The 15373-nt window shown below is 38.8% G+C and overlaps 1 protein-coding gene across 3 annotated transcripts in view; it reads right to left on the reverse strand.

The window, feature by feature from the left end:
• Positions 1-15373, reverse strand: part of larp (La related protein) — a 414361-nt gene that overhangs the window by 106717 nt on the left and 292271 nt on the right. For all 3 annotated transcript variants that reach the window (XM_067143616.2, XM_067143618.2, XM_067143617.2), the window contains exon 11: positions 4962-5110. In XM_067143616.2, the coding sequence (XP_066999717.2) occupies positions 4962-5110 (149 nt within the window). The remainder of the gene's footprint in view (positions 1-4961; positions 5111-15373) is intronic.

Below are 15373 nucleotides of genomic sequence, written 5' to 3' on the forward strand. Positions count from 1 at the left end.
ACTTGATTAATAATGATCATAAATTTGTTTCAACCGAGCGAGTTAGCCATGCCATGCCAATAGGGGTGCGCAGCTGTGAGCCTGAATTCGGGAGATGGTGGGTTCGCACCTGTCAGCAGCCCTAAAGATGGTTTTCCATGGCTTCCCATTTTCACACCGGCAAATGTTGGGGCTCTATCTTAATTAAGGCCACGGCCGCTTCATTCCCACTCCTAGCCCTTTCCTATTCCATCACTCCCACAAAACCAATCTGTGTCAGCGCAACGTAAAGCAACTTCAGAAAGAAAAAGGTGTTTTTTTTTTTTAACTGCTGACCGGATGCTCCTCACACTGTCCATTCCGTGTACCCCACCATTTCCTGAGCAACTTTGTGCAAAGGCACATGCATAGAATCATACGAGCCTGGCTTCCCTAACATTTTACCGTTGTGATAATATTTACTGAAAACCTTCTGAAGGAGTAGCTGGTCCCACGGTTTAGGTGTAGCGTACTTGCCTCTTACCCGGAGGCCCCAGCTCCGATTCCCGGCCAGGTCAGGGATTTTTATCTGGATCTGGGGGCTGGTTTGAGGTCAATTCAGCCTACGTGATTACAATTGACGAGCTATCTGATGGCGAGATGGCGGCCCCGGTCAAGAAAGCCAAGAAAAACTGCTGAGAGGATTCATTGTGCTGACCACAAACCTCAAACTGCAGGCCTTTGGGCCGAGAAGCGGTCGCTTCGGGGCTGTTGCGCTGTGGGGTTTGGTTTTTTGTCTCTGAATAATAATGTTTTCTGGTGTGATAAGTTGTGTAGCAGTGACCTCGATGAAGGAGCATACGGCAATTTATACAGGTTTCACCTTGTTTTGAAGAGTGTAAATCTTCACCGCCTTTACTCACACTTTCATCAGACAAGCTTTCAAAATCAGACTCACGTTCTTCAACTTGGGCATTATGAACAATTATCAGCATGCAGTTCATTAAATATTTTGTCCTGATCTAAACATGTGGCCGGTCTGGGAAGGGCCATCTTACCCACCACATGGCTCTTTGAACAATGTAAACATGAGGTCGGAAAACTATGCAATTGAAGTATAAAACAGAAGAAAGAAAAGTAAAGGTAGTATGGAATAAACAAAACTTTCAACAAAGAGATTCTATCAATCTTGACCGCCACCTAGTTTCAGAAGTTCCAAGAGTTGTTACCGAATGTACAAGTCTCGTGAATATTAGTTAACTCGGGACCCTTCTGCAACATTCAGCCTGCCAAGCACAAGTTACCATATTTCACTGCATAATCATCGTAGGCGCATAATCGTCACATTCTTTATACAAAAATCGGATTTTAAAATTTAATTGCATAATCATCGCATGTCCAAATTTTGTTCACCAGTGTGTTGAAGAGGTAAATGGAACTGCAATGCAAGTTGCATATCAATGTGCAATTTATATACGTATGTGACTTACCGGCTATTAGGTAACACAGTCACATATGAGATATGTCGTACAACGTATAAATAATACCGGTATAAGTAAGACCCAAGGCTTTCGGAAGTTTGACAACATGGTCGCCAAACAGTGTACAATTTATTCATCATGAAATTCACAGGGAAATAACGGCGATGCACATACTTGTTTCCTAATACGGTTTTCAAAGCCCACAACCAGGGGTGCACTGGTATCGGAACATACAGGCAAACTGCAACAAAAAAGTAATTGAGAATCTAATTCACGAAAATGAAAGTTAATGTTTGCTCTTACCAATGGTAAACATCAGAATGAATGCTTACTTTCTTCATAACACTGTCATGTTTGTGTGGTACTGGAAATTTACGAGTAATTACACTCCTGCTTGCAACCCTTGTACTTCACCTCAAGTGGACCCCTCCATGTTGTGGAAGAATGTAGGTTTTCCCATTTCGTGTTTATTAGGTACTCTGGGCGGCTCTGGAATATACTCTATAGATGATGCATGTGTGCGTTTGTGAGTAACCTGATTACTGTAGACATGTGTGCGTGGGAATTTGTGAGTAACCTGATTACTGTAGACATGTGTGCGTGGGAATTTAAGTTTTATTTTGTTTTTGAGGCGCTTGTAGAAATATTGTTTTTCAATATAATAATACTGAACAGTTACAAACAGTAATTTACATAGCAATTGACATGTGAAGCATATATTTGTGATTATGCATAATTATGGAAACTATTCTGCCGCCTTCAAGTTGCTGCTGCTGCTTCTTTTCTTCATGGGGCCTCTAAATATTAGTTCATAATCAGCGTCGACCTCTAAGATCTTTTGCTACCATGTTTTTTCCTTCATTCCTACCTAGATATGCCCGCTCCCTTCGCAAAGCTGCAGGTTGTTCTTATTGGGTCGTTTTGGATTCTCTCTCTCTCTTCACCTGGTAGTCCTAGAGTGGAGAGTCTGATTCTACCCAACGCCTCGCATTCAAAAAGTATGTGTTCAGCTGATTCCTCTGCTTCATTGCATTTCCTACAAATATTGTCTCTTATTACTCCAATTCTATGTAGGTGTTTTTTTTTTTCAGATGGCAGTGTCTTGTCAACAGTCCTACTACCCAGCTTATATTTTCTCGGTTCAGTTTCAACAGTTCTTTAATATGCTTCTTGTTTGGTCCTTTTATCAGTTCCTTTGCAAGCCTGCATCCTGGAGTATTTTTCCAACTCTCCATTTGTTTCCTTTGTACCCATTTTCCTATTAGTGTAGGGCTGGTCCATAGGAAATCCCGCATACAGGTTCTAGGCCTACAAAATGTGTTTCCGCCCCTTTCCTGGCCAGTTTATCTGCCTTTTCATCTCTTTTTTTATACCTGTATGCCCTGGTAGCCATATTATTTTGACAATGTTGTATTTTGAGAGCTTCAGGAGAAGTGAGTGGCAATACCAGACAATTCTGGATATATCCGGACTGCCTCTAGTGCATTAATGGCCGCATAGCTATCCGTAAAAATGAGAATGTTCTTATTCCTATAGTTCACTTTCATATTTTCTTCAAGACATGTTGTGATAGCTATCATTTCAGCCTGAAAGACTGTAGTGTGTCTGCCCAGGCTCATCTGGATTGATCCCTCCTCCTGCACTATCCACAGTCTTTGAGCCATCAGTCCACCACACTATATCTTTTTTTTTCAGTATTCCATTTGTTGATATCCCTGTCTTCTTGTCTCATTATCTAGGTCTCAAACGGTTTTTCAAAGTTGTACTTTGGTATCATATGATCAGAAGGCATGTGTAGAACTTCCTTTGTTATTACTCTGCTCATTTTACAGTCTCCTAGATTGGGTCTTTGTGCATTCCAGCACTCTGATTGAGCCAATCTATATGAACTCATTCTAGCCTGGCCTGTTATGAAATTACATTGTGATGGGAGGTCTAGTAAAGTATTCAAGACTTCTGTCGGTGTAGTTCCTATAGCCCCAGTTATGGCTAAGCACGTCATTCTCTGTAGGCTATCCAATCTACGGTACTGCCGACTTTTCCTTGGCTTACTTTCTGCCACCAGATGATTGCAGCATAGGCCATCAACGGTCTAATGATCATTTGTATATATCCACATTACCATTGATGGTCTTGGGCCCTATGTCTTCCCGATAGCTCTTTTACATGCATACAGCAACTTCTTGGCCCGGGTTATGGTCCTTTCTATATGTGGATTCCAGGTTAGATTTTTATCTAACACTACACCTAAGTGCAGTGATTGTTGTTCCACATATATATATATATATATATATATATATCTTGCCCAAAGAACTTCAGTGATCTCTTTCCCTCTAACTTCCTCCTTCTTGTAAAAGGGACCAGAGTTATGTTGTTCAGGTTGACTGATAATTGTTCTTCCCGACACCAGTTCTCCACTAGGTTAAGTGATCTTTGCATGAGGTCCTGGATAACACTCATCACCTTACCTCGTACCACAATCACTAGGTCATCTGAGTATCCTTGTGTATAAAAACCTTGTTCGTTGAGCATAGTTATGATTTTATTCACCACGAGGTTCCACAGCAGAGGAGAGAGAACCCCTCCCTGAGCACAGCCTCAGGTGGCCCTAACCGTCAGCGTTTTTTCAAACAGGGTTGCTTTTATCTTCCTTCTGTCTAACATGGATTTAATCCATTTGACGGCAGTTTTACTCCCTTGCTCTTTTCCAATGCTTTGATCATAGAGTCATAGGCTGTATTGCTGAAGGCTCCTTCTATATCTAGAAATGCCACCAGTGCGATTTCTTTAAATTCTAGGCTTTCCTCTAGTTTACAAACCAACTGGTGGAGTGCTACTTCAGTGGATCTGCCAGGTCTACGTGCAAACTGATTTTCAAGTAACGTTGAGCTCAGTTGCACTGTTCTTCTGATATATTTGATGAAGATGTTGATTCCCATAGGGAACCCAAAATACCTGTTCCGAATGAGCAAATTTACAACACTAAAATAGTTGGTCCGTCATTGGACACCACAAATCCCCCGGCCAACTCATTCCTAGCTGCCAGCGCCCCGCCCCATTTGGGCTCATCAGCCGGCAAACAGCACACCACCAAGACGCATAGCCAATGCACACCCTGGAGGCCACTGCGCAGGCTACTTGGAGCCACCGGCAGTGGCAGTGCATCATGAGAGACCCTGTCTCACTTTCAAAACTTGATGCCTGCCTGGCCATCAGATGATAAAGATGTTGATTCCCATAGGGAACCTGAAATATTTGTTCTAAATGAGTAAATGTACAATACCAATACAATTGGTCCATCACTGGACATTAATTTTTTTTTTCCCCCCCCCCCCCCCCCACAAAAATGTCTTAACCGGTTTTGACTGTACCTAGTGTCACTTGACAAGACTTTGCATTAGACTAGTATTTTAAAAGTTATGCAATTCTTCAGATCCCTGTGTGCATTTATTTAAATGTGCATGCTTGTGAGTATATACTAGTTGGATATCAAAATTTGAAGATTGCAGCCAACTAACTTACCAGTCAGTAAATGTATTGTGTCTGCCTGAGGGAACGGGGACATCTAATTCCTCATCAAATTGAAAGTCCAATTCTTCTCTCTCCTCAAAATGTTCCTTCTCTTTTTTCTCTTCCTTTTCTTTGGGAGGTGGTTTTATTCTTCTTTTCACCTGTAAAAGTATGTTTTACTACATCTGTCACACATAATATTGAGTCATATTTAAAGAATGTCTTTCATATTTCAATCATAATTAGAAAAGCTGAATAATTATTTAAATGAAATAAAACCCATACTAAAATTATAAGATTCTGCCAGTTAAAAAAAAAAAAAAATGTAAATTATGTGAACCCCTTTATTGGTATCAGTGGTAATGACAGGCAAGGTAACATGCAATAAAATACAAAGATGAGGTTTAGAGGCAGGAAACATCCAGTCTACGAAACCCTTTGTTCCAACAACCATCTCTTTAACTGCCTCCGTTAACCAAGAACATAAGGTTTTCCCACTTTCAGTTTCAAAGGCTGGGAAAATGGCGATATCAGTCCTTTATATTAACTAGTATTTCTTGGGTACTTTTTCTGTTATGACCAAATGTAACTGTATTTTGACCAAAATGGCCCATGCTGCAAATGTGATGCGTCAGATATTTATTTACCATAATTACTCATGTATATCGCCGGACTCTTTAAAAAACTATTATTAGTGCGAGATATACAGTAAAACCTCGTTAATTCAAAGTCGCTGGGACTCAAAAATCGATCTTCGAATTACGTGATTTTGAATTAACCGCCAATTCGCAATTCAGAAGTACCAACCCTTGCCGTGCTACAAAATATTCTAAGGTCTGTTACTGCATGCAGTTAACCTTGATTTACAGTTTATACCTTTCAAATGCCATGAAAAAATCTAATTCCGAAATGTATCCAACAACGTGCATTTACAATGTTCAAATAATGCATTTGGATAAATCAATGACAAACATAACCTCACGCAAAGAAAGAAAAAAAATCACAATTCAAAGACAAGGATAAATTATGCTGGTTCCCCTGTGCAAATGCATTATTTTTGGATTCCTGAACTGTTTATATTTTCAGATGCTTTGTACTGGCACGGAAAGTGCCCGACGCCCTTAAAACATTGTGGCTTATCGAACTTTCCTATGACGAGGGGATGAAGTTTCTCACCTCCATGTGCATTCCAACGCACTACAATGACCCCCATCCCCCACCCTTGTACGATTCCCCACAAGACCGTTTGGGCTCGCATTAAAAGAAAGCAATGCAGTTTCATCGGCAATGACAATGTTGTTCGGTGCCTACAAATTTATTATATGACCCACGCTTTTTCAACTGTCGGCATTGCCAGTGTTTGCGGATTCTGTTTTTTCGCACTCTGCCTATTGCGCGATATTACGGCGTTCCTTAAAAGGTTGAATACATAAGAATTCCGATTTCATTCAACTTAGCAATCATGAAGCGCAATGTACACCCACCGAAGTGAGTGTACGTGCGGAAAAATACCTCTCCATGTTCTGGGACATGCGTTCTGTAACGCGGATAAATTTTGAGTTGAAATTACTCTGTAATATACTATTGTTTTAAAATGTAAAGGCAGTTCCGAATTAAAAGTCTGAATTTTAGTAATGGGGCCGACATTGTACTTCAAATTACGAATTATCCGTATTTCGAATTAAACAATTTAAATAACATGCAAAACTGTATTTCATATTTCCGGGAACGAGAGCTTCTTCGAATTAGGCGGGATTTTCAATTAACCGATATTGAATTATCGAGGTTCTACTGTATGCGGGGAATAGGAAATCAAGCTTGATTAAAATTAATAAACTTTTAAAAGTAATAAAGCTTCATACTTTCTTGGTTCACCATCAGTTTTGTTCACCTAATGTCCTGCTTAATCACTATCTCACGTGTTTTGAAATGTACTAGTTTGACTGAAACACCACATAATCATCATCATCATCATCATCATCATCACTACCAACACTTCACATACTAAGAAAGTTCACTTTCATACTCTGAAAACCCTCCACGTCTCTGCCTCCAGAAAACTTTCTTTGATTTGTAGGTATCTTCAAGAGTAATGTTCTGTTTTTGCCGCAAGCAAACATTAAACTGCCTCACAAATCCTCAGCAAGCAGGGCCATTACCATATTTCTGTACAAATTCAACCACTCAAAGTTTGAAACTTATTTCTCCACAACTCACTAGCAAGCCAAATCATGCTGGGAAGTAAATTACTAGAAAAAAAGTGAGTGGATCCACGAACAGCACTTGCAATTACAACAAAACCCTGAAGCACACTAACGTACACAGCAGGTTGAGACCTTAACGTGCACACGAACTTTTTTGTTTACATAGCCTAACTCATACCTAATAATGTTCTTTCTTTGTCATGTTTCCATTAATCCATAGAATGCTACACGAATGAAATGAAATATTCTAAATCCGTCGGATAGCAATGCTCAAACATACCCGATTTTAGAGTTCGTGGTTGATAGCATTTAAAAATCAGACTTTTAGCGTTTTGATTTTCAAATTTAGCGTTTTGTAGTATCTATAATTCTAAAATTTAGCGTTTTATAGCAAATTTGTTAAAAATAGGCATAATTTGCAAAATTGCACACAACAGTTGGGAGTGAAATCATAACGTTTAATCAAAAATTGCTCCTCATGTGGATTTGAATACACTATCGAAAATAAGACAATCAGCAGCATAAAACTGCAAGAATTATTAACACACACACAAATATGCATATTTACAAATTTACAAACACAATTTCAAAGTGAAAAATACTATTCTGAATGTATTCATCTATCACAGTACAGCAGACCTAGGAGAAAGAAGAATTTCAATGATGACTGGAAAACAACATGCCAACTGTTTGAATTGTGTCCTTCATTCGAGTCTGCCTATCAGTTACAATCATGTTCTACTTTTAAAAAAAACCTCTCTACATCGACACTGTTCGCAGGGGCCCAAATGCACTGCAGTGCGGCCGAGGCAAAGAAAGGAAACTTTAACTTAAGTGCCATCAACATTTGAAGAGTGTTAGTGTTTTTGTCCATACTAATGGTCTGCAGCATCTGTTGGTGATATGCCTTGCAGACCTTGACAAACTGATCAACAGTGACACTTCTAAACAATGGCAACTTATGCTTCAAAGACATAACTGATTTGGGTTCCAGGGCACTGTTATGCTCTCCAACGACAGGATTAAATAAACTGCACACTTCTTTGAAACACATGTTAGTATCACTGACGCCCATGTGCTTCGAGAACTTAGTTATGCAGTTAAGCATTCTTCTTCTTCTTCTGGTTCCTATCCATTCCGGATGTTGGCAACCATCTTGGCTGTGCTTGTCCTGTCACTTGCGGCTCGAAAAAGCTCTGTAGATGTTTTAGAGGTCCACGTTCTGATGTTCTTAAGCCAGGATATTCTTCTTCGGCCAACGCTTCTTTTTCCTGGAATTTTTCCTTGCAGGATGGTCTGAAGGAGATTGTATCTGCTGTTGTTCCGCATGATGTGTCCCAGGTACTGAATCTTTCTTGCTTTCACGGAGGTCAATACTTCTTTCTCCTTCTTCATTCTTCGTAGAATCTCGACATTTGTGACATGCAATGTCCACAGTATTCTTAACATTCTTCTATATAGCCACATCTCAAAAGCCTCCAAGCGTTTACCCAATGATTCTGTCAGAGTCCATGTTTCAACACCATAGAAGAGAGTAGAGAACACATAGCAGCGTAGAAGTCTGATCTTCGTCAACATTTCTAACCCGTGATTCTTAAACAGATTGCTCATCTTATTGAAAACAGCCCTGTTTAAATTGCACATTAGTTTCCTCTTTCTTCGTATTGTTTCTGAAGCTCACCAGCAGGTCACTTGTTTTCAACCGAAACCATCCGTCAGCACACCTCTTCAATTCTCCACAAATAGTGGTAACATCATCCCACAGCTTGTGAGCATATGGGTAGGATGATCCCTCCAGTACTGTGAGTGCTGCATTAATTCTTACAGGTATCTGTGAAACAAACTATATCTGAACTTTCAGCAACGGAAGCATATCCTGATCTCTAAACATATCTAACACTGAATGGCCACTGCTATTTAGGGAATTCTCATCAAGAGAGCTAAAGTACTCTACCAGGGGTGTGAAGTACTTGTCAAGGTACTGGACTGAGCGAAACCAAGAGTTCCTTAGAGTGATGACAGGAGCTGGAAACAACAGTGCATTCAAACCAGGGAAATTACCTTGCAAAAATTTAGGTAAGAGTTTCAACTTCCTACAGTGAAGAAAAGCCATCTTAAGTTTTGAAACCAAATAGTTCAACTGTGAAAGTTCCTTGAGGATAACATCCCTCACAAGATGGAACATATGTGCAAAGCACTGCAAGTGAAGAAGATGGTCTCCAATAATCGTATGTAATGCCTGGTAACATATACCCATGTATCTGGCAGAGTCAGACACTAAACCCAGCACGTTTTCATAATCAATGTTATAGTCTTTGAGAGCATCAATGATGGTTCGGCTGTATGATGTCCCGCTGGCAGCAACAAAAAATGAACAGCTTGCCAAATAAACTTGTTGTTCTGAATACAACAGCAAAGGCACATCTGCCTCGGTTGTCCGACGTCTCGTCTGCGATTACTACAATGATCTTCCCGTCCAATGCAGCATTCACCTCTGCACTTGCTGAATCTCTGCAACGTGGAACATAATCTCTGCTAAAGATACTGACTTGAGGCAGATCCCCTGATCTTGGGACGTACCTATGGGGCCAACAACATTTCGTTAAACATGATAATAATAATAATAATAATAATAATAATAATAATAATAATAATAATAATAATAATCATAATAATAATAGGTTTAGAGGTAAGGTCAACTACTTAAAGATTTGGTGTAGTGCAGGCCTAATGAATCACTGAATGTGTTTTAAAGCTTGTCCCTATAAACTTCCATTTATGTACATGAAAACAAGCTATTATTTTACATCCTAGACGGTCTATTGAATTGTAACATTTTAAAATAACGTCCATCCATGTTTGTTCAGTTTCTTGGTTGAAAATTTGAATAACCTAACCTAAAAGCCACTTCTACGGAAAGAATACAAAGCAGAAAGATGGCAGGAGCATATCCAACAGTTGTATCAAGGTAAAGATGTAGATAATTTGGCTCTGGAACATGAAGACGTTGATGCTGATGAAATGGGAGATCCAATTTTGAGGTCAGAGTTTGACAGAGCTGTGAGTGACCTAAACAGGAACAAGGCACCTGGAATTGATGACATTCCCTCTGAATTACTGACTGCCTTAGGAGAAACCAGCATGGCAAGGTTATTTCATTTAGCGTGCAAGACGTATGAGACAGGAGAAGTCCCATCTGATTTCCGTCAGAATGTTGTTATACCTATTCCCAAGAAAGCCGGTGCTGACAGGTGTGAAAACTACTGCACCATTAGTTTAGTATCTCATGCCTGCAAAATTTTAACATGTATTATTTAGAGAAGAATGGGAAAACAATTTGAAGCTGAGTTGGGAGAAGATCAATTTGGCTTCAGAAGAAATGTAGGAACACGTGAAGCAATCCTGACTTTACGTCTGATCTTAGAGGATCAGAATCAAGAAGGACAAGCCCACGTACATGGCATTCGTAGATCTAGAAAAGGCATTCGATAATGTTGATTGGACCAAGCTATTTATGATTCTGAAGATGATAGGAATCAGATACCGAGAACGAAGAATTATCTACAATCTGTATAAAAATCAGTCTGCAGTGATAAGAATCGAGGGTTCTGAAAAAGAAGCAGCAATCCAGAAAGGAGTAAGGCAAGGCTGCAGTTTGTCCCCTCTCCTTTTCAATGTTTACACAGAACAGGCAGTAAAGGAAATCAAAGAGAAATTCGGAAAGGGAATCACAGTCCAAGGAGAGAAAATCAAAACCTTGAGATTTGCCGATGATATTGTTATTTTATCTGAGACTGCAGAAGATCTCCAGAAGTTGCTGAATGGTATGGATGAAGTCTTGGGTAAGGAGTACAAGATGAAAATAAATAAGTCCAAAACAAAAGTAATGGAGTGCAGTCGAACAAAGGCAGGTGATGTAGGAAATATTAGATTAGGAAAGGAAGTCTTAAAGTAAGTAGATGAATATTGTTACTTGGGTAGTAAAATAACTAACAATGGCAGAAGTAAGGAGGACATCTTAAGACACCCAGGACTTGTTCAGTTGGTTTTTGAAGGAAGTGTAGGTGGTAAGAACGGTAGGGGTAGACCAAGGTATGAATAAGACAAGCAGATTAGAGCAGATGTAGGATGCAATAGTTACGTAGAAATGAAAAGGTTAGCAAAGGATAGGGTGGCATGGAGAGCGGCATCAAACCAGTCTATGGACTGATGACTCAAACATACAACCTAAAATTCCACATGAAATAGTCATATTTGGAAACGTGCATTTACGTGGTTTTTGGTAAAAAAAATGTACCTAACCTAAAATTCAAGAAGGCTGTATAGCAATCTTAATACTTCAAAACAACCATCCACGTGGTTCTCTTCGGTGGGGGGGAGGATGGGAAATATAGGCTAGTTTATGAATACTTTGCAGTCAGGTAGGCTATACCACTCAAGATGGTGGAAATGTATTCTACACACAAATATAAATAATGCCCAAACATATGTTTGAAATCGACACTTACTTTTCAAGGTAGTCTCGGAAAGCAGGATGGTCCAGCTTGTGTACAGGGATATTAGTCTGCAGGCACATCTTCACAGTATCCACAATGAACGTTTGTTTCTCGCTTTTTGCTCGTTTTGACTTTCTATCCATTTCTAATATTGTGGCTTGCCACTTCACACCACGCTGTTCACATGTTTGTTGAGGAAAAAAATCCCACCTGCAGTATTTATCCAAAACACCTTTCTTCTTCCATTCAAGTCTTTGATTGCAAAGTCGGCACATCAATATACATCTGTATATATATCTGTATCGCTCACATAAAAATGTTCCGATTTGTAACTCTCAGCATGCTGTTCGATAGTCACTTCGTTTCTACCCATGGCTAACAGACAATAAATCGCTACCGTACTTTAAAACAGTACGGCCCCATAATAATTCTTTCCACTGAAATAAATAACCACACATCTTATTTTTAAGAAAAATGCATCGTTTTTAAAAGGATAACGGTTTATTTCGGATAAAACCGAGAATTTTGCAATTATGCATTTTATCGCTAAAAACCACTCGTAGGGGTCATATAAGGCAAAGGCACATACACTGACAAATTTGCATTTATCGCAAATGCTAAAAGACACAAACTCTACCGATTATCAATAGTATGTTCCGAGATTTACATTTCTTGGCCACAGGATGCACACTGAATACCCTTATTTTCAGGTATACAATTTTGCAGAGGCCATTTCGCAAATTTCCTGAGACTAACACTTTTGTCTTCTATTGAAACTTTAGATAGTCCAATGTTACAATCGATCCAGTTCATTAGGCCAGGGAATACCTAACGATCATGCAATAATTTAAATACCTACCTGCCTTTTATTCAAATGAGGGGAGAGGTCCTAAAACTGTGTGCGAGAATACAGTATATTCTTTTCACATTCATAGTGGCACCTGACAACCAACTTACACGAGATATATGCAGCAATTTTAAAAAAAATTATATTTGTCTGTGGCGTCGACCTCTGCAGATCTATTGCCACTACTTTCACCATATGATAGGAACCTGTGTAAGTGTAATTGCGGAAGTGTAGTGTTGAACTTTGACTACTTCAATCACGACCTGAATTTTTTTCAAAAATTCAAGAAATAGCGCACTGTGCATACACGTTTTCATTTGTTTCCCGTATTGCGCTTTTTACCATTTTTTCTATTCACTATTGTTTTTTCACGTCAACTGTTCTAAAAATCTTCAAGATCATAATTACGTATTCAATTATATTGAATCGTATTATAATTATGTATTTATACATAGGTACATTTTCGTGAACTAAGCAAATACTTGATCATTAATCTATCCTTCAATCTCCGTCAGCGTATGAAACTAACACTTGACGTTGTAAACACCGCGCAGATCTTCTGGAGCTTGCAAGTTACTTTGGTTGAGCTGCTCGTCTTCAGCTTCTTCATGACTTTAGATCTTCATATTTGGATTGCGTTGTGACTTTGTGCTTGACGGTGTATGCAGTCTGGCTCATTTAACTGTTCTCTGCTTTTCGTGAACATTATGAGACAGTGCCAAACATTGCGTGTGCCGTGCTGCTGCTCGGAAGATTACGCATTACTTCTTTTAAGTGACTTACATTCCACTTAATCAAAATTTTACAGTGCCTACCCCTGTCATTTTTATATCGCATCTTCAACTGATATTGTGTGGACTTGACCGTTAACTTCTTTCTTACTTATGCATTGTTTTTCGAGTTATAATCGGCTGATGACCCAGACTGGGGTCGAAACCGGTACCACTTTTAATTAAATAAGAATGTAACCTCTACATCTCTTATTTACTTGTATTGAAAGGTTGAACTACCATATTTATTATTTCAATTTAACTGCGATACATTTACAATACGGAACAATGAAATTTTTATCTTTAAATAGTGGGCCTAGAGCAAAATGGAACGTCGAAATTGACGAGCAGATAGCCAGATGGCGTCACATTGAAATGTCTGCACACGGTAGCTGAGGCCGTACGATTGTTGTTATTATTATTATTATGTGCGTATGGACCCAATGGATCATGCAAAGCTCTAACGATTGTTTTCTGAGTTGCCAAACAGCTCTAACTTATTGGTATACAAACCCCCGATAATGTTTACAACAAATATATTTGAGAGAGAAAAAGAGGATCTTATATTTCTAGCATATATATTAGGATTTGTTATCTTGTTCACCATTGGTGGACTTACAGGAGTCGTACTAGCCAACTATTATCTACTTAATTTTTAACAATACATTAAAGTATTTATTATATATATACACACATTTATAATAAATACACCTATTTAGTATATATTTCAAGAATTATATATTTTTTTAAAAATGATTCTATGATTATTATTCTAATTAAATATTTATTACGTGGTTCCGGTAGGCTTGAGTTTATGAATTATTTTTGTTTAAAAGTTCTTCTGTCCACTTTGCTCCAGTCTTCTTTTTCAGTTCGTTCTCTGGTTCCACTTTCCATCCGTTAATTTTTTTCCTATAGAGGTTTCTGTCTGCGGTGTCATTTGAGTTCATCTGGCCTTTTTTTAGATCCTTCTTCACTTCCAGTACCCATGGAATTTTATTAGATGTTCTATGTAGATGAGAATCTTGTGTGTCAGTCTACTTGCCGGCAGTCTTTGGACATGCCCATAAAATTTCAGACGTCTTTTGAGGATGTCCACTGCAATGTTGGAAAACTCTTCTGTCACTTTGCGTGACCTCAGCCTATATCCATCTTCTGTTTTTCGGGGGCCGAGAATTTTCCTCAGTATTCTTCTTATTATTATTATTATTATTATTATACAGCATATTCAATTTAAGAAACAGTAGTGTTTATGATGCAAATCAATTGTTACTGCAGTGTTCACTACAGGTACAATAGCTGTAGTGCCTCCCATTTTTTGCCAGTTCTTACACAAAGTTGAGATACACTGAAAAAAACAGTGTCAATCTCTCTTTCCCCAATGGAAGATAACATTACACTTACTAAAAAGGTTTGAAAAAAATCACAAGCAACACAGTACGTGGAGCTGAGAATCATTCACAGAATTCTACAGGTGACCAAGAGCTGCCTTAGGACTAAAAAGAGATTCTGCAAAATCAGGACAATTGCAGTTCCAGCCAACAAAATCGATATAGAGTAGAAGTCCGCTATAGCGACTACGGCATACAACGAGAACCCCGTTGTACCGACAATGTTTTGCTGTCCCTTCAAAAGTCCTATATCAAACTGTGTAATTTCCTTTGGTTATTGCGAGAGCCCAATCACTGACGCATCAGTTATTATGAGTGATTAAACGCGCGCAATTTTTTCCGTTACTGATATTTATGCACTCCAGCGATTATGTTGCATGGAATCAATTATCTTCTGTATCGTTTCCTCACTATGTCCACTAGCGAGTTCTCTCGTCGACATTCGAAGGCGATGTCGGAGTCAATTAGTAATACCCGTCGCCTACCGTTATGTTCAGAAAATTGGAATTGGAAGAGAACATATTTTCTTAACAAATGTGTAAATAACATGTCCGATGACAGTTCTTAACTCGTTAAACATAAAGGCTGACTAAACAATAGCTTAATTATAATGATAAATAATGCAATTAAGTAAAAAATTGGATACACCTCGAGATATGGCAGGGTGAATAATTGATTTCAGAGGTTAGTTTATATTTTCTTGTGTCTGGTTAAAT

Source organism: Anabrus simplex, chromosome 3, assembly GCF_040414725.1.
Source record: "Anabrus simplex isolate iqAnaSimp1 chromosome 3, ASM4041472v1, whole genome shotgun sequence".
Lineage (NCBI taxonomy): Eukaryota > Metazoa > Arthropoda > Insecta > Orthoptera > Tettigoniidae > Anabrus > Anabrus simplex.